A 26,356-nucleotide genomic window follows, 5' to 3' on the forward strand; every position below is an offset into this window, starting at 1 on the left:
CACCCAAGATGGCCGCTACGGCAAGCGAAAGGGGAGGGGGAAATGCCCGCCCTGTCATTATATAGCGCCGATCTCGTGACCAACGGCAAGAACGGGGCGATAGGGAGGGGCGGGGAGTCATGTTCGCGGGATGGAGCAGCGGCGCTGCTTCTCCGGGTAAGTGGACGCCCCCTCGGGAGCCGGCGGGGACGGAGACGAAGCCCCGGGGTTCAATCTGAGAGGGGACGGAGCGATCTGTGAGAAAGGGAGTGAGGAGGACTACCGCTCCCAGCGTGCCCCGCGAGGTCTCATTGTGAGCTTCGACGGTTAGCTGCCGCATTGCATTACGGGGGTTGTGGTTTCGGGGAGAGTGAGCGCCCCCTCCATCTGTCTAGTGTACCCTTCTCCAACTGGGCGCCCTCCTACACGATGGGAGTTGTAGTCCAGAACCACAAGGAGGATAGGGGCGAGAAAGGACGACCCTCCCCCATTAATCCTAGAAATTTGTGCCCCTTGTGGTTAGGAAGACCCTCCCCAAACCCTAAGATTCCCCTCCCTCCCAGAACGGCTGCCCCTCTTGAGTGATAGAGCCCCTGAGCATGGACAGAGTTCATGGGCTCTCGGACACCGAGAATCCTGGGGGTGTTTGGATGGGGGAAATGGAGCCCACATTTCCCATATGCCTTTGACTACAGTTCCCATTGTTTGTGGAGTGGACGGTGGGATATGTAGCTTTGGACATTAACTCAGGGAGCATATTAGTAGTAGTAGTAGTAATAGTAATGGTAGTAGTAGTAGTAATAGTAATAGCAACAGCAACAGTAACAACCCAAGGAATCTAATAATAATAATAGCAATAATGTAATAATAGTAATAACAACAATCACATGAGCACCGCTTTATCTCTTATACTTTTTTAAAATTGGGAAGAATTTGTTAATCGCAGGGAAAATGTTTTCCAAGAATTATTTTCAAATCAGTAACTTGTTTCGGATTGTTGTATTTTTCCATTCTTCTTTCTCTTCCTGCTTGGCAGACGAATCCAGTCTCTTTTTGTAAACATTTTTATTTTTATTACTTCAATAAAAAGCGACAGAAACGAACGGTAAGGAGCAAGGAATAGATCACACGCATGCAGTGGCATACAGGTAGTTCTCGACTTGTGACCCTAATGGAGCCCAACATTACTGTTGCTAAGCGAGACAGTTGTTACTGTGTGTTTTGGCCCATTTGAGGATCTTTCTTGCCACGCTTGTTAAGCGAATCACATGGTTGTTAAGTGAATCTGGCTCCCCCATGGATTTTGCTGGGCAGAAGGTCGCAAATGGAATTAAAATATAAATAAATATAAAAAGGGGATCACGTGACCCCGGGACACTGCAACCAGGCTAAATATGAGTCAGTTGCCAAGTGTCCGAGTTGACTCTTAACGGTCGTTGTTTATGTTTAAATCCGGGGTCTTCAAACTTGTGTGCCTGGCTGAGGAATTCTGGGAGTTGAAGTCCACAAGTCATAAAAGGGCCAAGTTGGAAGACCCCTGGTTTAAATGATATCTAAATGTATACCTTTTTTTTAAAAAAAAAAGACCATTATTGCTGATGCAGAAGCTTTATACTGAGCCGAGACTTCAAGTGAGAATTCAGTAGATGAGATTTAATGTACTAATGAAGAGGAAAAAAATATTTTATTTCGTTTCTTGAGCTCTCTTATCTATAAGAAAATAAATCCTTTAAGCAGCTGTTTGGCTGGAGGTCAGCCGAGTTCTGTTTTCTCAGCGGTGAATAGTCAATAAATCAGGGTGGAATGAGGAAGGCAATTATTTTAGCTGTTTATTGTTGCAAAAGTCGATCCAAGTCAAGTGTGCGAGGGTAAAAGTCACCTCACATACTCAAAGGTTTTTTGTTTTTTTTTACTTTCAGTCTATGTGATTTATAAGCTTAGCGTTCACACTTGGTTGATCACATTTGCCTTCTTTTGGTACAAGATTTGCATTTGTTGTATTTCGTACAAGATATCAACACCTTAATCCTAGCTTGTAGTCAGAGGTCCTTTTTACAGAATAACAGAGTTGTGGAAGGGCCCTTGGAGGTCTTCTAGTCCAACCCCTTGCTCAAGCAGGAAATCCAACCACCACCACCCCCGGACCTTTTCAATGCATTAAAACTCAAGATTGTACATGGCAACTAGGATCGTAATCTAATTTTTTTTCAAAAAAAAAAAGTTTTGACGTTAGCCATAGCGGTTTATGGATAAACCATCATCTTGTGGAGATAAAGGTGTCCGTTGAGTCTGACATCATCAGATTTCTGTTATACTGCATTTGCAAAATGTTTCACACAAGGAAACGTTTCTAGAAGACCAGATCGTTTTCTGCCATCAAAAGGGCAAATGGTGGCCCTTTGCATTTGCGAATCATAAGAGTGTATCCGATTGGTGGAATACAGACAGTCCTCAATTTACAACCATTCGTTTTTGGGACTGTTGGGAGTTAGAACAGCACTGGGAAAAAAAAAGATTTATGATGAGTCCTCTCACTTATAACTGTCACAGCATCCCCTCAATCACATGGACAAAATTCAGCTGGGATGTATTTATGACAATTGCAGCACCCTGGGATCACATGAATAAGAATAGAATAGAATAGAATAGAATAGAATAGAATAGAATAGAATAGAATAGAATAGAATAGAATAGAATAGAGCTGGAAGGGACCTTGGAGGTCTTCTAGTCCAGCCCCCTGCTTAAGCAGGAGAACCTATACCATCTCAGACAGGTGAATGTCCAGTCTCTTCTTAAAAACCTCCAGTGATGGAGTGCCCATGATTTCTGGTGGCAAGCTGTTCCGCTGGTTAATTGTCCTCACTGTTAGGAAGTTTCTCCTTAATCCCAGGTTGCTTCTCTCCTTGATCAGTTTCCATCCATTGTTTCTTGTCCTGCCTTCAAATGGTTTGCAGAGTAGGTTGACCCCATCTTCTTTGTGACAGCCCCCGAAATACTGGAATACTGCTATCGTGTCTCCCCTATTTCTTCTTTCCTTTAAACTGCCCATACCCAAATCCCGCAGCCGTTCTTCGTATGATTTAGTCTCCAGGCCGTGGATCATCTTAGTTGCTCTTCTCTGAACTTCTTCCAAACTCTCGAGCATCTTTTTTGTGATACGATGACCAAAATTGGCTGCAGTATTCCCAGGTGTGGCCTCACTAGGGTTTTGTAAAGCGGGACTTAATACCTCGCGTGATCTTCATTCTATGCCTCTTTTCATACAACGCAGGATTGTGTTAGCTTTTTTGGCTGCTGCCGCACAGGGCTGCCTCACGGTTAAGAGATCGTCCACTCGGATTCCAAGATCCCTCTCACGGTTGCTGTTTTTGAGCCAGGTTTGGCCCAATCTATATTCGTGCCTTTGATTTTTTTTTTCCTGCCTAAATGTAAAACTTTGCTTTTCTCCACACGGAAACTCATTTTGTTGGAAAGGGGCCATGGTTCCAGTCTGTCAAGATCTTGTCTTGAGCTTGTCTTGCAGGGTGTTGGCTACTCCTGCCAGTTTGGTGTCATCTGCAAATTCCCCTTCAATTCCCACCTTCTACGTCAACCTCTAATGGCAGAAAGTGAAGAGGAACTAAAGAGCCTCGTGTTGCGGGTGAAGAAGGAGTGTGCAAAACTTGGGTTGAAACTAAACATTAAGAAAACCAAGATCATGGCATCCGGCCCTCTCAATTCCTGGCAAATAGATGGGGAAGAAATGGAGGTAGTGACAGATTTTATTTTCCTGGGCTCCAAGATCACTGCAGATGGGGACTGTAGCCAAGAAATTAAAAGACGCTTGCTCCTCGGGAGGAAAGCCATGGCAAATCTAGACAGCACACTAAAAAGCAGAGACGTCACCCTGTCAACAAAAGTGCGTATAGTCAAGGCTGTGGTCTTCCCAGTTGCAATGTATGGCAGTGAAAGTTGGACCATAAAAGGCTGAGCGCCAAAGAATGGAGGCCTTTGAACTCTGGTGCTGGAGAAGACTCCTGCGAGTCCCTTGGACTGCGAGGCGATCAAACCGGTCAGTCCTAGAGGAGATCAACCCTGACTGCTCTTTATAAGGCCAGATCCTGAAGCTGAAACTCAAATCCTTTGGCCACCTAATGAGAAGGAAGGACTCACTGGAGAAGAGCCTCATGCTGGGAAAAGTTGAGGGCAAGAGAAGAAGGGGACGACAGAGAATGAGGTGGCTGGATGGAGTCACCGAAGCAGGAGGCGTGAGCTTAAATGGACTCCAGAAGATGGTAGAGGACAGGAAGGCCTGGAGGAACGTTGTCCATAGGGTCGCGATGGGTCGGACACGACTTCGCAACTAACAACAACAACAATGTCAACCTCTTCTTGGGAATCTCCCTGTTGCCCGCAGAGACCCAGGCCTCACCTCATTTGCCATCTACGACCTTCCCAGCTAGTTTCCAACAAACAAAGACAGTGGGAAAAGCCAGATTCGGTTTACGACTAAGTGATCCACTTAGCTGCAGCGATTTATTTAACAACGCTGGCCAAAAAAAGTCACTGGATTTTGATAAACATCAATTTGCCTATAGGGGGAACAGGTCGACAGACGATGCCATAGCTACTGCTTTACACTCTGTAGCAAGTCATCTTGAAAAAACCTGGAAGTTATGTCAGGATGCTTTTTGTTGATTATAGCTCGGCTTTCAACACCCATTTTGCCGAGCATTCTCATCGAGAAGCTGACTGACTTGAAATTCTCCCCCTCCATCTGCGATTGGATTCAAGACTTTCTTAGGGACCGGTTACAAACAGTGAGGGTCGGGTCTGCTTTGTCCACCTCCCTGAAGCTTTGCACCGGCACGCCACAGGGCTGTGTGCTTAGTCCCTACCTGTACTCTTTATACACATATGACTGTGTATCATCCGACCCATCTACTGCGATAATTAAGTTCGCAGATGATACGACCGTGGTGGGTCTTATTACAGGTGGGGATGAGACAGCATACAGGGTGGAGGTAGAAAAACTATCCAGATGGTGTAGTAACAACAACTTGCACCTGAACATCGGCAAGACGAAAGAGATGGTGTTAGACTTCCAGAGAAAAAAGGAGGAACCTGCCCCACTTTACATCGGGGAGGACTGTGTGGAGAGAGTTTCCTCCTTTAAATTTCTGGGAGTCTACCTCTGTGAGGATCTGACCTGGAAAGTTAACACAACTCAGGTGGCCAGAAAGGCCCAACAGAGACTTCACTTCCTCAGGGTCTTCCGGAAGAACAGGGTAGAACAACAGCTAATGGCCCTCTTTTACCGGTCTACTATAGAGAGCGTCCTCTCGTATGGCATTGTGGTTTGGTATGCTGGTCTGGCAGCCGTGGATAGGAAAGTATTACGGAGGGTGGTGAGCACAGCACAAGACATTGTGGGCTGTCCCCTGACACCACTGGATGACCTCGCCAGGGCCCACTGCCTTGGAAGAGTGAGGAAGATTCTCAGGGACGACTCACACCCTGCACGGTATCTCTTTACTCTCCTACCGTCGGGTAGGAGATACAGGAGTATAACCAGCAGTACTAACAGGCTGAAGAACAGCTTCTATGCATGGGCTGTCAGGCTTTTGAACGGGAAATAATTTTATAAACTTTATGCATGATTGACTTGCGAGGCCGGTGCGTTCTGCAATTAGCTCACAGGGTGTAATAAGATGGAGGGTTTGTGTCACTGTAAGCTGGGGGAGTGGGGGCACGAGGGGAGGCTCAGCCAGTCTCAATGTATACATGGTTGTACTTTGACAATGAAAGGTTCATTCATTCATTCATTCGTAAAATCGGGTGGTGGCTGAACCACCATTTGCTTCGCCGTGGAAATTTGGGTCTCAGGACTAGCAGGAGATCATCCAGGGAAAGAGAGCCTCGTTGCGTATGTACGAACAGCAGCGGGGTGGGGCAGGGACACGGGGAGGTGCGAGAAGATAATGATGGTTCACAAAAGGCATTTGTGTGACGCAGAAGCCTTTGTGTGGAGGAGCAGCTAGCCTGTGAAATGGTCTCACGAGGTCGATGGATCGTTAAGGTGCTTCCAAGTGAAAGGCAGAACGCAGAGATGCAATCATATGAAGCTTTATTCAACGATAGATTAGAGTGAAAGAATTACTTGGCATGGAGGCCTCCATGCCTGGATTGTAAGCTAGCAGAAGAGAGAACAGAGAGCAAGCAAGCATAGCATAGCTGGACTAGACTAGATGTAGACGAAGAGCAGCCCCTTGAGCAGAGGTATTTATGGGGGGTCTCAGCCCCTCCCTAACCATAAAACTCTCTCGCCAATGGGGCTGCAGGGGCCGGGGACCCCTGACCCATCAGTGGAAGCAAAGAAGCCTCTTTGCTCCCATCTGATGACCTTTTGGGGGAACTGCCATGGCTGGCACAAAACATCTAACATAGCCTGCATTGTGGAGTAATCTGATGGGACAAACCATCGTTCCGTCGTGGTTTTTTTTGACCTCTAGTTTGGAGCAGTGTGGGGACAGCCTTGACACCCTCCCACCCCTTGCGATCCTCTTTCTCGGGATCCATCGGCTCCAGATGAGGACCGACTTGTCATCGGGCAGTTGGCAAACTTTCCCCGCCGATTTGGGACAAGTCACGAGTACAGATTGTTTTTTTTTTCTTCCTTTCACTGTAAAAACCGCACCGGCAAGCGGGACCACGTATGTTTTATCATGTGATCGTCCGCTAAGAGGCAACGATTTGCTTTGGCGATAAACTGCATTTTCAAACCAGCGCGTTTGGCCTTTTGAGACTGGGGTGTGGGTTTTTTTGTTTTGTTTTTTTCCCCTTTGGGGTTTTTTTCTTAGAAAAACTGAGAATTTCCCCTTTTGTGTTGTTCTGCTTTGCAGCTGTTGGCTGTGTCGGCACGATGGCGAAGAGACGCAGCCTTTTCTCGCTGCTGTTCCTGTCCTTGCTCTCTTTCGCAGCCTGCGGTAAGTGATTTGGTTTGCGAAACAGAAGAAATCCAGAGGTGGGCCAGCTTTCCCATCTGCCTTTTGAACCTGTTCAAGATGTGCTTCCTGTTTTTTTTAAGAAGTGCTTTAGAGTTTTTTCAGACTTGGGCACTTTAAGGCCGGTGGGCATCCACTCCCAGAATTCCCCAGCCAGCAGACTTACACCCCTGTTAAAGCAGGCTGGCTGGGGGATTCTGGGAGTGGAAGTCCACCCCTCTTAAAGCAGGCTGGCTGGGGGATTCTGGGAGTGGAAGCCCACCCCTCTTAAAGCAGGCTGGCTAGGGGATTCTGGGAGTGGAAATCCACTCCTTTTGAAGCAGGCTGGCTGGGGGATTCTCGGAGTGGAAGCCCACCCCTCTTAAAGCAGGCTGGCTGGGGGATTCTGGGAGTGGAAGTCCACCCCTCTTAAAGCAGGCTGGCTGGGGGATTCTGGGAGTGGAAGCCCACCCCTCTTAAAGCATGGCTGGCTGGGGCATTCTGGGAGTGGAAGTCCACCCCTCTTAAAGCAGGCTGGCTGGGGGATTCTGGGAGTGGAAGCCCACCCCTCTTAAAGCATGGCTGGCTGGGGCATTCTGGGAGTGGAAGTCCACCCCTCTTAAAGCAGGCTGGCTGGGGGATTCTGGGAGTGGAAGCCCACCCCTCTTGAAGCAGGCTGGCTGGGTAATTCTGGGAGTGGAGGTCCACCCCTGTTAAAGCAGGCTGGCTGGGGGATTCTGGGAGTGGAAGCCCACCCCTCTTAAAGCATGGCTGGCTGGGGCATTCTGGGAGTGGAAGTCCACCCCTCTTAAAGCAGGCTGGCTGGGGGATTCTGGGAGTGGAAGTACACCCCTCTTAAAGCATGGCTGGCTGGGGGATTCTGGGAGTGGAAGTTTATCCAGGTTAAAGTTGCCATACTTGAAAAACACCGCTTTAGATAAACCAGCTGGTGAGGTTCATCACTTCCTTTGCAGCACCAGCCCCTTGTTCATGCATTCATGGATGCAAGTGAGATGTTTTTAAACTATATCCCTAAATCTAGAGGCAAGTTGCTGCACAAAATTGAGCATCTCCCTTATGTCTACATGAGTTATAGCAGGGGTGTCCAGCCTTGGTGACTTGAAGACCTGTAGACTTCAACTCCCAGAATTCCCCAGCCAGCATCTTCTTTCCCTCCCTCCCCCCTCCTTATTTTCTCTTCCTTCTTTCTCTCCTCCCTCCTTTTCCTTCTTTCTAAACTCCTCCATCCTTTTCCTTTTTTCTTGTCATCCTCCTCTCCTCTCCCTCTTTTCCTTCTTTCCTTCCCCTTGGCCCCCTACTTCTTCTCCCTTCCTTCTCCTCTCCTCCCATTTTCCTTCTTTTTTCCTCTCCTCCCTCCTCCTCCTTCCTTTTTTCTCATCCTCCTCTCTTCTCTCTCTTTCCCTTCCTTCCTTCCCCTTGGCCCCCTACTTCTGCTCCCTTCCTTCCTTCTCCTCGCCTCCTATTTTCCTTCTTTCTCATCTCCTCCCTCCTTCCCCCCTTCCTTTCTTCCTTCCTTCCTTCCTTCCTTCCTTCCTTCCTTCCTTCCTTCCTTCCTTCCTTCCTTCCTTCCTTCCTTCCTTCCCCATCACTGGGTTTTTTTAAAGAAAAGACTGGACAGCCATTTGTCTGAAATGGTACAGGGTCTCCTGCCTGAGCAGGGGGTTGGACTAGATGACCTCCAAGGTCCCTTCCAACTCTGTTAGTCTTCCTTCCTTCCTTCCTTCCTTCCTTCCTTCCTTCCTTCCTTCCTTCCTTCCTTCCTTCCTTCCTTCCTTCCTTCCTTCCTTCTTTGAAGTTGAGATCCCCTCATCTCAAAGCTGCCGAGATCGAAATCCACTGATCTAGATCAGGGATCTCCAGCCTTGCTTTAATTTAAGGTTACGCCGTGAGGAATTCTGGGAGATGAAAGTCCAACAGGTCTTAACAGTTGTCAAGGTTAGACGCCCCTGGGCCACAGGCAATGGAGGGTGACGTGGAAAATTGGAAGTGTTACACCCCAAATGGCAGGTGATCCAAGCCTTGAGCTTGGATCAGTCGGGGTGGGTGGGTGGGTGGGGAGGGGGCTCACGTGCCAGTCTCTGAAACGGACCGGATTCTGTGGGTTCCCCCCTCTGCCAAATCAACATATTCTTGTCCGAAGCCGGAAACCTGGGATGGAAAAGGGACTTCAAACTTTCCTGATCTTTGTTTGTTTCTTCCCAGTTGAAGATGGGCCCTCTCTTTTCTCTGCTCCTGAAGAAGTTTCCCTGGAAAACCACAGCGTGCAAACCATCACACTCGCCTTCAGGTAAGCCCTTATTTTTCACCTTCCACCTCCAAGGTAAACACACCTGGGGGGAAAAAACAGGAAGTGCTAGGTAATCAGGCAACACCCTCGGGGCGCAGTCATTCCCCCGGGGATAAAAATTCAATTTTCTTTTGTTACGTTGGGGCTTCCGGACTGGGCGTTCCCCGCAAGATAATGTCGCGCCGTGCGGTGAGTCCTACTTTTTTAGGTCATTTGTTGTTGTTAGCTGTGAAGTCGTGTCCGACTCATCACGACCCCATGGACAACGTTCCTCCAGGCCCTCCTGTCCTCTACCATCTTCTGGAGTCCATTTAAGCTCACGCCTCCTGCTTCAGTGACTCCGTCCAGCCACCTCATTCTCTGTCGTCCCCTTCTTCTCTTGCCCTCCACCTTTCCCAGCATGAGGCTCTTCTCCAGTGAGTCCTTCCTTCTCATCAGGTGGCCAAAGGATTTGAGTTTCCGCTTCAGGATCTGGCCTCCTAAAGAGCAGTCAGGGTGGATCTCCTCTAGGACCGACCGGTTTGATCGCCTTGCAGTCCAAGGGACTCGCAGGAGTCTCCTCCAGCACCATAGTTCAAAGGCCTCAATTCTTTGGCGCTCAGCCTTTCTTATGGTGCAACTTTCACAGCCATACATTGCAACTGGGAAGACCATAGCCTTGACTATACGCACTTTTGTTGACAGGGTGATGTCTCTGCTTTTTAGTGTGCTGTCTAGATTTGCCATGGCTTTCCTCCCCAGGAGCAAGCGTCTTTTAATTTCTTGGCTACAGTCCCCATTTGCGGTGATCTTGGAGCCCAGGAAAATAAAATCTGTCACTGCCTCCATTTCTTCCCCATCTATTTGCCGGGAATTGAGAGGGCCAGATGCCATGATCTTGGTTTTCTTAATGTTTAGTTTCAACCCAAGTTTTGCACTCTCCTTCTTCACCCGCAACACCAGGCTCTTTAGTTCTTCTTCACTTTCTGCCATTAGAGTGGTATCATCTGCATATCTTAGGTCATCCTGGCCAGTATTAGAGGGCTGGGCCCATGGCAGCTGGGAAGGAGGAGGGTGCGAATTCTCCCAGCCCACATGGCCTTTTTTTAATGTTGTCCCTGCAGGGCTCCAGCCAATGAGACTATGGCAGTAAGCTTCAACGTGACTTTTACGTCCAAAAAGAACGTCACCATTGTTGAATTGCCCGACCAGGTAAGTTTTAGAGGCCTGCCTGGGTTGGATTAGATCGGTGTGTTCGGTCTGTTACGCTTTGCAGAACAAATGTAGGAGGTCCTCGACTTACGACGATCGGGCTAGTGACCGATCGAAGTTCTAACGGCACCGGAAAACCTGACTGATGCCCGTTTTTTTCACACTTAACGCCCGTCGCAACATCTCCACGGTCACATGATCAAAATTAGGACGCTTTGGCAACTGGCGTGTACTTACTGACGGTTGCCGGGTCCCAGGGTCACGTGATCCCCTTTTGCGACCACCTGACAATGGGCAAGCCAGATTCACTTAACAACCGTGTTGCTAACTTAACAGCTGCAGCGTTTCACTTAACAACTGCAGCAAGGAAGGTCGCGAAACGGGGCACAACACACGAAACAACTGTCTAGCAGCTTAACAAGGGAGATTTGGGACTCAATTGTGGTTGGGAGTTGAGCTCCATCTGTGGTCCTCGACTTACGACTGATTGCCTAGCAACTATTTAAAGTTTCAAAGTTGCCCCCCCCCATGTTCACATGACACATTCTGGACGCCCAGCAACTGGCTTATTATCAGTCACAGCGCCCTGCAGCCGCGTGACTATGACCTTTGACAGTTTTTGCTGCCAATTGGCATCGACGTCTGGTTTTCAGCAAAAAAAATATCCCAAAGCAAATAATGGGTTTAAGAACTGCGGTGTTCATTTAACAACCTACTGTTCACTTTACCACCACTGCAAAAAAGTCATAAAATTGGTCACAGGGTCAGCTGCTTTACAACTGTCACAACTACTTACAACTGTAATTGCCAGGCTCAATTACAGTCATAACTTGAGGATTACCTGAATATCTCTGGTCTAACTCAGATTGAAGGGGCAAAATCCTTAGACCCGTGGTGGTGAACCTATGGCACGCAGAGCCCTCTCGGTGGGCACGCGCACCTTCGCCCCAGTCCTAGGCCTTCGGCTGGGTTTTATAAAACCTTTTCGCTTTTAAAAAAAATATTCAATCAATCGATTTCAACTTCTCACGGGAAAAAAAAGATCTTGCAAAGTTGGAATTGATTAATTGAACTTTTTAGTCCTACCCAGTCTGCCGTTACCACCTCAGCCGCGCCCACCCAATGGGCCGCGCCCACCCAGCATCCCAAGATACATAAGTGGGTTTTGGGTTGCAGTTTGGGCATTCGGTCTCTAAAAGGTTCGCCATCACTGCCTTAGATTGTGGTTTTCAACCTTGGCAACATTAAGAAGGGTGGACTTCCGCTCCCAGAATTCCCCAACCACATGTTTTATGATGGGTGGACTTCAGCTCCCAGAATCCCCCAGCCAGCATGCTTTAAGAGGGGTGGACTTCCAGTCCCAGAATCCCCCAGCCAGCCTGCTTTAAGAGGGGTGGACTTCCACTCCCAGAATCCCCCAGCCTGCATGCTTTAAGAGGTGTGGACTTCCACTCCCAGAATCCCCCAGCCAGCCTGCTTTAAGAGGGATGGACTTCCACTCCCAGAATCCCCCAGCCGGTATGCTTTAAGAGGGGTGGACTTCCACTCCCAGAATCCCCCAGCCTACATGCTTTAAGAGGTGTGGACTTCCACTCCCAGAATCCCCCAGCCGGTATGCTTTAAGAGGTGTGGACTTCCATTCCCAGAATCCCCCAGCCAGCCTGCTTTAAGAGGGGTGGACTTCCACTCCCAGAATCCCCCAGCCTGCATGCTTTAAGAGGTGTGTAATTCCACTCCCAGAATCCCCCAGCCAGCCTGCTTTAAGAGGGGTGGACTTCCCCTCCCAGAATCCCCCAGCCGGTATGCTTTAAGAGGGGTGGACTTCCACTCCCAGAATTCCCCAGCTTACACGCATGGCTGGGCAGAGAATTCTGGGAGTTGAAGTCCACCCATCTTGCCAGGGTTGAAAAACTCTAGGCCCCAAGACAAGGTGGAGTCCTGATCCATCAGGATCAGCCTGAATCCCTTGAATCTCATCGGCAGTTCATACGTTTTATGTCTCCATCTCTGACAGGTCATAATTCCAGCAGGCCAAAAGGAGGCACGTTTCCTTGTGAGCGCTAAAGAAGTCGGGCAGGTGACGGTATATCTGCAGGTGAACACATCCCACCAGATCGGGTAAGCGTCCATAACCGAGCCATGTCTAGCCGGTAATTCCATTCGTCGAGATGTAATTTCACTCACTGGCCATTTTTCCTGTTTCCCAACTTTTGGAACCTTTTTTTTTCCAAATTTATATTTTTTTGATTTTTTTTTGAAGACACACATAACTTAATAATTGGCGAACGGTGTGTTGTCTGGGTTACAATTGTAAAACAATCGTTAACAGCTGATTTCTATAAACCATATTTCACATAATAGTTTTAGTTGATTTCCTCTTTTCCCAAAATATCCTCTTGAGTTCATACAATTCTGATTGTTTTGATGGGTAACAGTGAAATATATCATTTTCCCCCCAACATTCCTAAAAAAAATAATAATCATGTCGGTATAATATTTCTTTTCTGTTCAGTCGTTCTGGTTGTCTTATCATAGATCCTGTGACAGTCCCACCAAATTCTAGATATTCTTTACTGGTTAGGATTTTCTCAAGAATTAATTACGTTTAAAATTGGCACCCAGGGTGGAGTCATAGGAGGAAAAGAGGCAGAGCCCGGGGGGGCGGCGTCAAGCGAGCCATCAGTTTAGAATCACTACGTTCCCACAAAGATAGCTCGCTCTCTTTCCTTTGCAGGCCCAGAATCCGCTTCCTTGTGATTCACAGCAAGGCCGTCAGGATCGTGGACCAATTGATAGGCTGGATCTACTTCCTAGCCTGGTCGGTTTCCTTCTATCCACAGGTGTTTGAGAACTGGAGACGCAAAAGGTAAAAGACACAACGATCCTCGTTTTCCGTGCTCTGGGAGTTGCCAGTGTTAACCAAGTAAGATGTCACGGAGAAGGCCCAACAGTGGTTGGCACACGCCCCCCCCAATTCCGCACGTTTTACTGTTTCCAACAGGTTGCCCTGAAGCCGAGTAAAAATTGGCCAGCTTCACTTTCCCCTTTGTTTTCCCCAAAAAGGTAGTCCTCAACTTACGACGATAACGGAGCCCAGAATTTTCATCGTTAAGTCATTACGGTCTAAATTGAGGCATCAAGTAATCACGCTCAATTTTAGGACCATTTTTGGGACGCTGGTAAAGTGAGTCGCCATGGTCCTTAAGCAGATCAGGGTGGTTGTTAAGCGAACATGTAGTCATTAAGTGAATCCGGCATATCCGGATGGGTGCTTTTTTTGTCATTTTCTGCTGGAAAACAAATTGTTGTCATGTCTTAAAGCAGGCTGGCTGGCTGGGGAATTCTGGGAGAGGAAGTCCATCCCTCCCTCTTAAAGCAGGCTGGCTGGGGAATTCTGGGAGCTGAAGTCCACCCCTCTTAAAGCATGGCTGGCAGGAGAATTCTTGGAGCTGAAGTCCACCCCTCTTAAAGCATGGCTGGCAGGGGAATTCTGGGAATTGAAGTCCGCCCTTCTTAAAGCATACTGGCTGGGGAATTCTGGGAGTTGAAGTCCACCCCTCTTAAAGCAGGCTGGCTGGGGAATTCTGGGAGAGGAAGTCCACCCATCTTAAAGCTGGCTGGCTGGGGGATTCTGGGAGAGGAAGTCCATCCCTCTTAAAGCAGGCTGGCTGGGGAATTCTGGGAGTGGAAGTCCACCCATCTTAAAGCAGGCTGGCTGGGGGATTCTGGGAGAGGAAGTCCATCCCTCTTAAAGCAGGCTGGCTGGGGAATTCTGGGAGCTGAAGTCCACCCCTCTTAAAGCATGGCTGGCAGGGGAATTCTGGGAGCTGAAGTCCGCCCCTCTTAAAGCATGGCTGGCAGGGGAATTCTGGGAGCGGAAATCCGCCCCTTTTAAAGCATGCTGGCTGGGGGATTCTGGGAGTGGAAGCCCACCCCTCTTCAAGCAGGCTGGCTGGGGAATTCTGGGAGCGGAAATCCACCCCTCATCTTAAAGTTTGGAAAACGCTGGTCTAGAAACTGAATTTTTCCAGCTCACTGACAAGGGCAATTGCAAGGTCCAGAGTTTAGCACCCTTGTGAAATTCCTGAAAACTACCCAGGTTGTTCCCACAAGTGTTCACCCGCCCCTTTCCCGGTTCCTTCTCCCAGTGTTGTGGGACTCAGTTTCGACTTCATCGCCTTGAACCTGACCGGCTTCATTGCCTACAGCGTCTTCAACATTGGGCTCTTTTGGATCGTCCCTGTAAAGGTACCCAGGTCCCATCTTCCTCGGCCGGGTTGCCATCGGCCACCTTGGGCCACCCATTTTAGTGTAACGGCTTTGTCTTCCTCCGCAGGAGCAATTCCTGCGCCTGTATCCCAATGGTGTGAATCCCGTGGACAGCAACGATGTGTTTTTCAGCCTCCACGCTGTAGCCCTCACTTTGTTCATCATCTTCCAGTGCTTAATCTATGAGGTAGGTGCAACTGATGATGTTCCCTAGCTGGGTCATGAAACGTCTGCAGGTAAACCACCCAGCTCAGAGGGCACCAAGGACCCCACAGCTCTCCTTCCCCTCCTCCTCCTCCTCCTCCTCCTCCTCCTCCTCCTCCTCCTCCTCTTCCTCCTCCTCCTCCTCCTCCTCTCCTCCCCCTCCTCCTCTCCTCCTCCTCCTCTTCTTCCCATTCCCTTTTAGCACTGGTGATGTTCCCTAGCTGGGTCATGAAACGTCTGCAGGTAAACCACCCAGCTCAGAGGGCACCAAGGACCCCACAGCTCTCCTTCCCTCCTCCTCCTCCTCCTCCTCCTCCTCCTCCTCCTCCTCTTCCTCCTCCTCCTCCTCCTCTCCTCCCCCTCCTCCTCTCCTCCTCCTCCTCTTCTTCCCATTCCCTTTTAGCACTGGTGATGTTCCCTAGCTGGGTCATGAAACGTCTGCAGGTAAACCACCCAGCTCAGAGGGCACCAAGGACCCCACAGCTCTCCTTCCCCTCCTCCTCCTCCTCCTCCTCCTCCTCCTCCTCCTCTTCCTCCTCCTCCTCCTCCTCTCCTCCCCCTCCTCCTCTCCTCCTCCTCCTCTTCTTCCCATTCCCTTTTAGCACTGGTGATGTTCCCTAGCTGGGTCATGAAACGTCTGCAGGTAAACCACCCAGCTCAGAGGGCACCAAGGAGCTCACAGTCGTCCTCCTCCTTCCCTCTTCCTCTTCCTCCTGCCTTCCTCAGACCCCACCCAGCTCAGATGGCACCAAGTACCCCACAGTCGTCATCGTCCTCCTCCTCCTCCTCTTCCTCCTCCTCCTCTCCACAAATCACCCTCCCTTCTAGCACTGATGATGTTTCCTACTTGGGTCATGAAACGTCTGCAGGAAAACCACCAGAAAGCTCTAAGGAGCCCACAGCCACCCTCCTCCTCCTCCCCTCTTCCTCTTCCTCCTCCCTTCCTCAGACCCCACTCCATTCTAGTAGTGATGGTGTTCCCTAGTTGAGTCATGGAAGGTCTGCAAGAAAACCACCCAGCTCAGAGAGCAGTGAGCACCCACAATCCTTGTCCTTTTCTTCCCTCCTCCTCCTCCTCCTCCTCCTCCTTGCAAACCCCACTCCCTTCTAGCGCTGATGGTGTTACTAGTTGGGTCATGAAACATCTGTAAGAAAACAGCCAAGTTCAAACATCACCAAGGACCCCACAGTCCTCTTTCTCCTTCTCTTTTTCTTCATCTCTTTCTCCTCTTCCTCTTCTCCCCTCTTCCTCCTCCACCCCGCAAACGCCCCTCCCTTCTAGCACTGATGGCGTTACCTAGTCGGGTCATGAAATGTCTGCAAGAAAACCCCCAAGCTCAGAGGGCACCAAGGACCTCATGGGTGTCTGTCTATCCTTTCTAAGTCCTCTTTTACCTTACCTTCACAATTCAGCAGTTGTTAAACGAATTTGACCCCATTTTATGACCGGCTTCCCCCCGTTGACTTTGCTCATCAGAAGGCCGCAAAAGGAGATCACGTGAACCCAGGACACTGCGACGGTCTTAAATACGAGTCAGTTGCCCAGCCTCTGAATTTTAGGCACCTGACCCCCGGGGGATACTGCAACGGTCGTAGGTGTGAAAAACGGGTCATAAGTCCCTTTTTTTCAACGCTGTCATCACTTTGAACAGTCTCTAAACAAACAGTTGTAAGTCGAGGACTACGTATCTGAAATGGTGTAAGGCGGGGGTCCCCAATCTCCCGGTCGGTGGACCGGTACCGGGCCGCGGCATGCCAGCAATCGGTCCGCACAGACAACCAAAGCCCCATCCGTGGGATGCAGGCAGCACGTGAAACCTCTCTCCATGGGGACCTCTGTGGTATAGGATTTCCTTCCTGAGCAGGGGGTTGGACTAGAAGACCTCCAAGGTCCCTTCCAACTCTTGTTATTCTGTATTCTGTGCACAGCTTAGAGATTTTTTCGAAGGAAACTGAGGATTTGGGGGTTAGGCCGGATTTTACTCCAATTCAGCAGGCATGTTTGGCAGACTGCAAGCGTTCTTCTTCCCACGGGCCGCCCTTGAGTTGACTCATCGATTCCATCCATTGATGCCCACTGGGGAACTGATTTCTGAGGCCAAATTCTGGCTGGAGAAGGTTGACTCTCTCTCCTTTCTCCTCTCTTCTCTCTCTTCTCTCTTCTCTCCTCTCTCTCTCCCTCTCTCTTCTTTCTGTCCTCTCTCTCTCCTCTCTCTTTCTCTCCTCTCTCTCTTCTCTCCTCTCTCCTCTCTTCTCTCTCTCTCTCTTCTCTTTCCTCTCTTCTATCTCCTCTCTCTCTCTCTTCTCTCTCTCTCCCCTCTCTCCTCTCCTTTCTCCTCTCTTCTCTCTCTGCTTCTCTCTCTCTCTCCTTTCTCTCCTCTCCTTCTCTCTCTTTTTCTCTCTTCTTTCTCTCTCTCTCCCCTCTCTCCTCTCTCTCTCTTCTCTCCTTTCTCCTCTCTTCTCTCTCTTCTCTTTCTCTCTCTCCTTTCTCCTCTCTTCTCTCTCTTCTCTCTCTCCTCTCTCTCTCCCTCTCTCTTCTTTCTGTCCTCTCTCTCTCCTCTCTCTTTCTCTCCTCTCTCTCCTCTCTTTCCTCTCTTCTATCTCCTCTCTCTTTCTCTCCTCTCTTTTCTCTCTTCTCTCTCTCTTCTCTCCTTTCTCCTCTCTTCTCTCTCTTCTCTCTCTCCTCTCTCTCTCCTCTCTCTCTCCCTCTCTCTTCTTTCTGTCCTCTCTCTCTCCTCTCTCTTTCTCTCCTCTCTCTCCTCTCTCCTCTCTTTCCTCTCTTCTATCTCCTCTCTCTTTCTCTCCTCTCTTTTCTCTCTTCTCTCTCTCCTCTCTCTTTCTCTCCTCTCTCTCTTCTCTCCTCTCTCCTCTCTCCTCTCTCCCCTCTCTTCTCTTCTCTCTCTCTTCTGTTTCTCTCTCTCTCCCCTCTCTCCTCTCTCTCTCTTCTCTCCTTTCTCCTCTCTTCTCTCTCTTCTCTCTCTCTTTCCTTTCTCCTCTCTTCTCCCTCTCTCTCTTCTTTTTCTCTTCTCTCTTCTCTCTCTCTCTCTTTGCTTCCCCCCACAGAGAGGAAGTCAGAAGGTGTCCCGAGTTGCCATTGCGTTCCTGGTGGCTGCGTGGCTCTTCATCTTCACCACTCTGGCTGTGACGGTCGCCCAAATAATCACCTGGCTGCAATTCTTGTTTTATTTCTCCTACATCAAGCTGGGGATCACGCTCATCAAATACTTCCCCCAGGTGAGCGAAGGAGGGATCGGTTCTCCGTTGTTTCCTTGAGTCCTCGGGTTCCGCCCGACGCTCTTCCTCCATGGGCTCCGGGACCCCCACTGAGAAGGGGTATAGCTAGTCCTCGACTTACAGCCACCACTGAGCCCAACGTTTCTGTTGCTAAGTGAGACGTTTGCTCAAGGTTGACTCAGCCTTCCGTCCTTCCGAGGTGGGTAAAATGAGGACCCAGATTGTTTGGGGGGGCGCAGGAGGCTGTAAAAGGCCCTGTGGAGAGGTATATAAGTGCTATTGCTTGGGGAAGGAAGGAAGGAAGGAAGGAAGGAAGGAAGGAAGGAAGGAAGGAAGGAAGGAAGGAAGGAAGGAGAAGGGAGGAAAGAGAAGGAAAGGGAGGGAGGGAGGGAGGGAGGAAAGGAAGGAGAAGAGAGGGAAGGGAAGGGAAGGGAAGGAAGGAAGAAGATTGGGGGGAGGAAGGGAGGAAGGAAGGAAGGAAGGAAGGAAGGAAGGAAGGAGACTGGGGGGAGGGAGGGAGGGAGGAAGGAAGGAAGGAGGGGAGAAAAAGGAAGGAAAGAAAGGAAAGAGGGAGGGAGGAAAGAAGGAAGGAAGGAGAAGATTGAGGGGAGGAAAGAAGGAGAAGGAAAGAAAGAAGGAAAGAGGGAGGGAGGGAGGAAAGAAGGAAGGAGAAGAGAGGGAAGGGAAGGAAGAAGATTGGGGGATGAAGGGTGAGGAAGGAAGGAAGGAAGGAAGGAGAAGGGAGAAAAAGGAAGGAAAGAGAAGGAAAGGGAGGGAGCAAACGAAGGAGAAGAGAGGGAAGGGAAGGAAGGAAGAAGATTGGGGGAGGGAGGGAGGAAGGAAAGAAGGAAAGGAAGGAAAGAAGGAAGGAAGGAAGGAAGGAAGGAAGGAAGGAAGGAAGGAAGGAAGGAAGGAAGGAAGGAAGGAATTGCCCCCATGGCACTCGCCTTCCTCTGCTGACCCAGATTGTTGGGGGCAAATATGGTGACTCTATATACCGCTTAGATAGGGCTGTAAAAGCTCTGGGAAGCGGAATATAAGTCTAGCTGCTATTGCTTCCTTCCTTCTCTCCCTCCCTTTTCTCCTTCCTTCCTTCCTTCCTTCTCACGATGGCGCAGTGGTTAAAATGCAGCATTGCAGGCTGACTCCACCCACTGCCTGGAGTTCAATTCTGACCAGCTCAAGGTTGACTCAGCCTTCCGAGGTCGGTAAAATGAGGACCCGGATTGTTGGGGACAAATATGCTGACTCTGTAAACGGCTTAGAGGGGGCTGCAAGAGCACCATGAAGCGGTATATAAGTCTAAGTGCTGTTGCTATTGCTAAGTGAGTTTTGCCCCACTTTACGTCCTTTCTCGCCACAGCTCTTAAGTGAATCACTGTAGTTGTTAAGTTAGCCACACGGTTGTTAAGTGAATCCGGCTTCCCCATTGACTTTGCCTGTCAGAAGGTCGCAAAAGGGGATCACGTGATCCCGGGGACACTGCAACCGTCATAAATATGAGTCAGTTGCCAAGCGTCCAAATTTTGATCGTGGGGATGCTGGTAGTCCTCGACTTACGATACACTTAGTGAGTGTTCAAAGTTAAAACGGCATGGGAAAAAGTGACTTCTAACCGTTGTTTCATACTTACGACCGTTGCAGCATCCCCAGGGTCATGTGATCAGCACTCTGATGCTTGGCAACGGGTTCACATTTAATGACGATTGCAGTGTCCTGGGGTCAAGCGATCCCCCTTTGTGACTTTCTGGCAAGCCAGCTGCCTGCAATTAGTGCAGGTTCGAGTCCCACCAGGCTCAAGGTTGACTCAGCCTTCCATCCTTCCCAGGTAGGTAAAAGGAGGACCCAGATTGTTGGGGGCAATTAAGCTGACTTTGTAATAATGCCGCTTGGGGTGTGTGTGAAAGCCCTAATAAGCAGGCATATACATAGAATGAAGGCTACTGCTAAGCTTGTAAGCCGCCCTGAGTCTTCGGAGAAGGGCGGGATATAAATGGGATTTTTAAAAAAAAGTCAGCCGAGTTGCTAACTTTTAACAAGTGCAATGATTCACTTAGCAACGGTGGCAAGAAAAGTTGTAAAATGGGGCAAAACCCGCTTCAACAGCTGTCTCACTTAGCAACAGAATTTTGGGGCTCGATTGTAGTCATAAGTCAAGGACTACCTGAAGGCCTTTTCTCTCTGGCGCATTGTGTGACATTGCAGAAAAACAAAACGCCAAGTTTTCCCAACGGTGCTTCTTCAAGAGGCAACTGGACTTCCTTGGGGTTTTTTTTTGGAAGACGTTTCGCTTCTCCTCCAAGAAGCTTCTTCAGCTCTGACGGGATGGCGGGGAAAGGGAGGATTTATACTCCTTTCAGAAAGCTGGTCATTTGCCTTTTTTTTTGGAGAGTCGTTGAAGCCACTTGGAGGTTTCCCTGTGTCCTCTCTCTAAAAGAAGGCAAACGACCGGCTGTCCGCAAGGAGTATAAATCCTCCCATTCCCCGCCATCCAGTCAGAGCAGAAGAAGCTTCTTGGATGGGGAGCGAAATGTCTTCAGAGAAAAACAAGAAAGTCCAGCTGCCTCCTGAAAAAGCACCGTTGGGACAACCCTGACCTGGAAGAGAGAGAAGCTCCATAGACAAGATGCTAACTTGTTTGAAATCTTGTTTGTGGAAGAGGTGTTCTTTTCCTACTTATTCGACATCCTGGTCTTGTTTTAGGCCTGTGGTGGCGAACCTATGGCACGCGTGCCACAGGTGGCATGCAGAGCCCTCTCTGTGCCATCACCCAAGTCCTAGGCCTTCAGCTAGGTTTTATAAAACCTTTTCGCTTTAGGCTTCCACCGCCGTGTGCAAAAAAAAAAAAAAAGGTTCAATCAATCAATCAATTTCAGCTTCTCGCGGGAAAAATAAAGATCTCGCAAAGTTGGAATTGATGGATTGAACTTTTTAGTCCCACCCAGTCTGCTGTTACCACCGTAGCCACGCCCACCTAATGGGCCATGCCCACCCGGCACCCGACGATACATAATGGCTTGGGTTCGGGATATCTGAGGGAACACCTGCTGCCGGCATCAACTTCCCTTCGTCCAGTGCGCTCCCACAGGGAGGGTCTTCTCAGGGTGCCGCCGGTAAGAGATTGCCGGCGGACGACACCCAGGGATAGGGCCTTCTCAGTGGGTGCGCCTGCCCTTTGGAACCAGCTGCCCGTGGAGCTGAGGACCGCCCCCGACCTCCGTTCATTCCGCCGGGACCTGAAGACCTGGCTCTTCGAGCTCTCTGGCCCAGGCTGAGGATTAATCTTATTTTAACTGGGGTTTTATTTATGCAGGGATGAATATAATTTTTTAAATTTGTTTTTAACTTTTGTATCTTTGTTTTTTAATCAGCCTGTAAACCGCCCTGAGTCCTTTGGGAAAGGGCGGTATATAAATGTAATAAAATAAAATAAATAAATAAATAAGTGGGTTTGGGGTTGCAGTTTAGGCACTCAGTCTCTAAAAGGTTTGCCATCACTGTTTTAGGCCTATCTAAACTTTCGCCGGAAGAGTACCATGGGGTGGAGCATTGGCAATGTTCTGCTGGACTTCACTGGAGGTGCCTTCAGTCTCATGCAGATGTTCCTCCAATCCTACAACAACGGTAAGAGTGGCCCGTTGAGTCGGACAAGTCAGAAAAGATGACTGTGATGACCCAGGGCGTACAGCACAAAGGCAATGCAATCAGCCGGCAATTCAAACTGCCCTTTAATTGCTCCAAATTTTCCCCAAATGCTCCCACTTTTCTGGCAAGCCTCCGAACAAAGGAAGACACACACACACACACACCCCTTCAGCCACCTCTGGCTGCAAGTAGTTTTGCATACAGTCTTGATTAGAAGGTGAATTTACTCCAGGCCACGGAGATAACAAGGAATGACACATACACCGTCAACCTAACGAGTCTGTGTGAATACAAGCTGGCCTGAGCAGTTTCAGAAGGGAAGCCAAAATACAGTCCGAGGTCTTTGAACATCTAAGCCATGTTGTCAGTCAGTCCAATGGTCAGAGGTTCTGGGTTTCCAAGCAGAAGTCACAGAACAAGAGATCAGCAACAACACACAACGCTCCAAGGAATCTGCGTTTGTTCGCGACAAATGCCTCTCTCTCCACAGTGTCTCCTTAAGTCTCAGTCTACAGGTGTGTCTTGTGGAGAGGGGTGGGACGCTCTCCTCCCAAGTAGTTGAGCCTGCCTGCGTTGTTCTCTCCGCTCTCCGTGCTTTAGGATCAGGTGGGGGTGGCCCTTGCTCATCACCTGAACTTTGTCTCCCCTGTTCATCCTGTCCCAATCCTGAAGGGCCTTGGCCTGCCTCGGCCTGTTCTTCCCCACCTTCCTCTGAAGCCACAGACACCTCTTCCCTCGACCTCCATAGGGTCCCATTCCAGCTCATTTTCCTCCGCAGATGGAGGCATGACAGTGACATTCAGGTAGTCCTCGACTTACGCCCACAATCGAGCCCAGAATGCTGTTGCTAAGTGAGGCAGCTGTTAAGTTTGCTTTGCCCCATTTTACGACCTTAAATGAATCGCCGTGGTTAAGTGAATCATGCAGTCGTTAAGCGAATCTGGTTTCCCCCATTGACTTTGCTTGTCAGAAGGTCACACAAGGGGACCACATGATCCCAGGACACTGCAACCGTCATAAGTACATGCCAGTTGCCAAGCGTCCGAAGTTTGATCACTTGATTGCGAGGAAGCTGCAAAAGTCATAAGTGAGAAAACCTGTCGTAAGTCACTTTTTTTCAGTGCAGTTGCAACTTTGAACAGTCACTAAATGAATAGTTGTGAGTTGAGGACTACTTATACTTTGTGGGTCTAGTATGCATCCCTCAGGAGCTATCCATAATCCCTCTTCACTGCATAGCTAAAGGTAATCCTTAACTTATGATCTGTCAGGACCAGAAATTGCATTACTAAGCAAGGCGTGCCCAATTTTATGATTTTTTTTTGGCCACTGTTGCTAAGCAGATCACTGCAGTCATTAAGTGAATCACATGGTCTTTAAGCGAATCTGGCTTTTCCTCCATTGACTTTGTTTGTCGTATGCTGACTGGGAAGGTCGCAAATGGGGGATCACATGACACCGCAACCATCAGAAATACATGTCAGTTTATCATGTGTCTGTGGGGACGCAGCGGTGGTTGTGTGAGGACCAGTTGTAGGTCACTTTTTTCAGTGCTTTTGTAGCCTAACAACCGCCTTGCTTAACCATGAAAGTTCTGGTGTCAATTTCGATTGTAAGTTGAGGACCATCTGCACTCTTCGGTGATGGATTAATCCTGCTTGTAAATTCCTCAGGAAAGCAGTAGAAATTTGTTAAGATATTTAAGAATTTAGTAGTTGGAGCAGTGGGGCTGTGCAGTGACCACAGTTGTGGTTGTTTGGAGAGTGCTGGTGCCTACATGAGGCAATCTGCACTGTGATTGGTTGCTGTGGATGTGGGGGGGTTCCCTTTTTTCCCGCCTTTTTCTTCTGTGTGCTCTGTGATTTACCTCACAATGCTCCTGTTTGCCTGACTCTCTAGTTTGCTGTATATGTAGATGTAAAACATATTTATTTATATAAAGCTACAAGTTTGTGTCAGTGTCTCTAAACTGCATTTGGACACCGGCCGAGCAATTCCCTGACAGTTTAGAGATTGGAGAAGGTCCCTTCCAAAAGTATGGTGTGAGACATATCCCTGAGGCAAAGAGATGCACTTATGTTTATCCATTTTGAAAAGGAGAGAAAAATGATGGATACACACATATTCATAACTAATAATTTAGTAGATCTCAAGTTACTTCCTATCCTTTGTTAACAGCGAAGAACAACTGTCTTAGTTAACTTAGCTTAATATTGGCATCTTGCAGTTGATTGGTTGGAGAGTGCTGGCTCCTGCATGAGGTAGTTTGTGCTGTGATTGGTTGCTGTGGGTGTGGATGGGGAGTTTCCCTTTTTTCCCGCCTTTTTCTTCTGCGAGCCCTTTTGTGCGCTGTGATTTACCTCATGATGCTCCTCCTGGGTTGATTTACTCACAGTGCCCCTGACTATCTAGTTTTCTGTATATGCAGATGTAAAATATATTTATTTGTATAAAAGTTCATGTCAGCTTCTCTGACTTCACTTGGACACCTGCTGCGCAATTCCCCTTACAAAACTAGACTGTTCAGGAAAATGCCAAAAATTTTCATTGCACAGTGAATTATAAATAGGGGGGGGAAATCTATTTATGCTTTTCCAAGTATTTATTAGTCTCCGACGGTTAACTCAACCACTTCTTGTAAGCTCTCATTGTCTCTTTCTTCTTCTTCTTCAGACGCATGGAAGCTGATTTTTGGAGACCCCACCAAGTTTGGCCTCGGCCTCTTCTCCATCATCTTTGACATTGTCTTTATGATCCAACATTACTGCTTGTATCGCACCCAGGTTTATGATCAGTTTGAGTAGCTTGGTAGCCTGTCCCAAGGGTGCCCGCTGCATTGGGAAGCTTTTATTCCAAAGAAAACCAAGACTGGCAAAATTGCTACGACTCGAGTTTCCGCGCCACCTTAATTGCACCAAAACTCCTTTTCCACTTTGTGCCTTTGCGTCTTGCAATCCGGCAGTGCGGCCTTGCCAAAGTCATCCTCCTCCCCTGAATTCCTCAGGCGTGAAGTCCTCAAAAGCTCCCGGGGAAGTCATGGTCTGCAAAAGAAGAATAAATGCACCTGTTTTGCCATCCAATTTCTTACAGAGGTGCTACAGGAACCCTACATTGAAGGCATCTTAGCCAGCGAGAACGGGCTTTAGGAGAAGGCTGGCTACGAGGAAGGGAAAAACGGTTGTCCTCTTTAAATCGGTTAAACTTGAAAGACATCTCGTGTGACTTCAGGACCCTCCGGTGTCCCCTTTTCTCTTGCGCGGGGGGAGAAATGGACGGAGGATGTGGGACTACCTCGAAAAGCTTTACATTGGCGTCAAAGAACAGCGCACTAACCTCTATGTGAAATGGCTGAATTCAGGGATTGGTATTATTAAAGAGTGTGTAACAGGTTCTTGACACGTGGTTGATTGACGAAGGCTCCTTTCGAAAGGAGAGGCGGTCTGGTTGTGGTTTGAAGGGGATCAGGAAAAGCCGAGTGAGGTTTGAAGAGGTTCAGGAAAAGCCGAGTGAGATTGTGGGTCCCTCCGGAAGGGATCGCAGAGACCCCGTCTGTAACCGTGACAAGCCTGTAGTTGGGTTTCAGTAAGACCCACTTGACCTAACCGGGATTGAAGACACAGGGATCTGCTCAGGGGGAGGGTGTTGCAGTTTGTGGGGTCCTTACTGCCCTCCGAGCTGGGTGGGTTTTTTCTTTTTTTTTAATCCCATTTATATCCCGCCCTTCTCCGAAGACTCAGGGCGGCTTACAATCTAAAGCACAATGTGCTTAGCAATAGCCTTCATTCTATGTATATGCCTGTTTATTAGGGCTTTCAGCCCCCCCCCAGTGGCATTTTTACAAAATCAGCTTATTGCCCCCAACAATCTGGGTCCTCGTTTTACCTACCTCGGAAGGATGGAAGGCTGAGTCAACCTTGAGCCTGGTGGGACTCGAACCTGCACTCATTGCAGGCAGGTGGTGTTACTTAAGGAGGCATCAGCCCACTGCTCCACCAAGGCTCTTGCAGACGTTTCATGACCCAACTAGGGAACATCATCAGTGCTAGGAGGAGTTTATGGAGAGGAGGAGGAGAAGAAAAGGGAGTGAAGAGGAGGAAGGGAAGGACGAGGAGGAGAGCTGTGGGGTCCTTGGTGCTCTCTGAGCTGGGTGGTTTTCTTGCAGACGTTTCATGACCCAACTAGGTAACATCATCAGTGCTAGAAGGGGCGGAGGGTTGCTGTTATAGATTTGCCCTGTCACTGTTGGTAAGAATGTTCTTAGTGCCGGGGTGGCCCGCAGAGCCCTCTCTGTGGGCACGCACGCACGCACGCCGTCGTCCCAGTCCTAGGCTTTCAGCTGGGTTTTATAAAATCTTTTCACTTTAGGCCTCCGCCTCTGTGTGCAAAAAAAAAAAAAAGGGGGGGGTTTCAATCAATCAATTTCAACTTCTCGCAGGGAGAAAAAAGATCTTCCAAAGTTGGAATTGATTGAACTTTTTAGTCCCACCCAGTCTTCCGTTACCACAGCCACGCCCACCCGGGGCCCGACGATACGTAAGTGGTTTGGGGTTGCGGTTTGGGCACT

General features: G+C 49.0%; 1 protein-coding gene across 4 annotated transcripts; it reads left to right on the plus strand.

Annotated features, from left to right (window-relative positions):
• The first annotated feature begins 14 nt into the window (after window positions 1-14).
• Window positions 15-25,183, plus strand: CTNS (cystinosin, lysosomal cystine transporter). 4 transcript variants are annotated; one of them, XM_083379826.1, is made up of 11 exons: window positions 15-156; window positions 6,861-6,944; window positions 9,165-9,249; window positions 10,353-10,440; window positions 12,455-12,558; window positions 13,175-13,306; window positions 14,589-14,688; window positions 14,777-14,896; window positions 17,977-18,147; window positions 21,654-21,771; window positions 24,466-25,183. In XM_083379826.1, the coding sequence occupies exons 1-11, from the start codon at window positions 120-122 to the stop codon at window positions 24,594-24,596; spliced, it is 1,170 nt and encodes a 389-aa protein (XP_083235952.1). In that variant the 5' UTR covers window positions 15-119; the 3' UTR covers window positions 24,597-25,183. The 4 variants fall into 4 exon arrangements, with proteins under 4 accessions (XP_083235952.1, XP_083235953.1, XP_083235955.1 ...); XM_083379827.1 differs by lacking the exon at window positions 15-156 and adding an exon at window positions 172-305; XM_083379829.1 differs by lacking the exon at window positions 15-156 and adding an exon at window positions 218-292.
• Window positions 25,184-26,356: the final 1,173 nt, after the last annotated feature.

Source organism: Vipera ursinii, assembly GCF_947247035.1.
Source record: "Vipera ursinii genome assembly, chromosome: 1".
NCBI classification, from domain to species: domain Eukaryota; kingdom Metazoa; phylum Chordata; class Lepidosauria; order Squamata; family Viperidae; genus Vipera; species Vipera ursinii.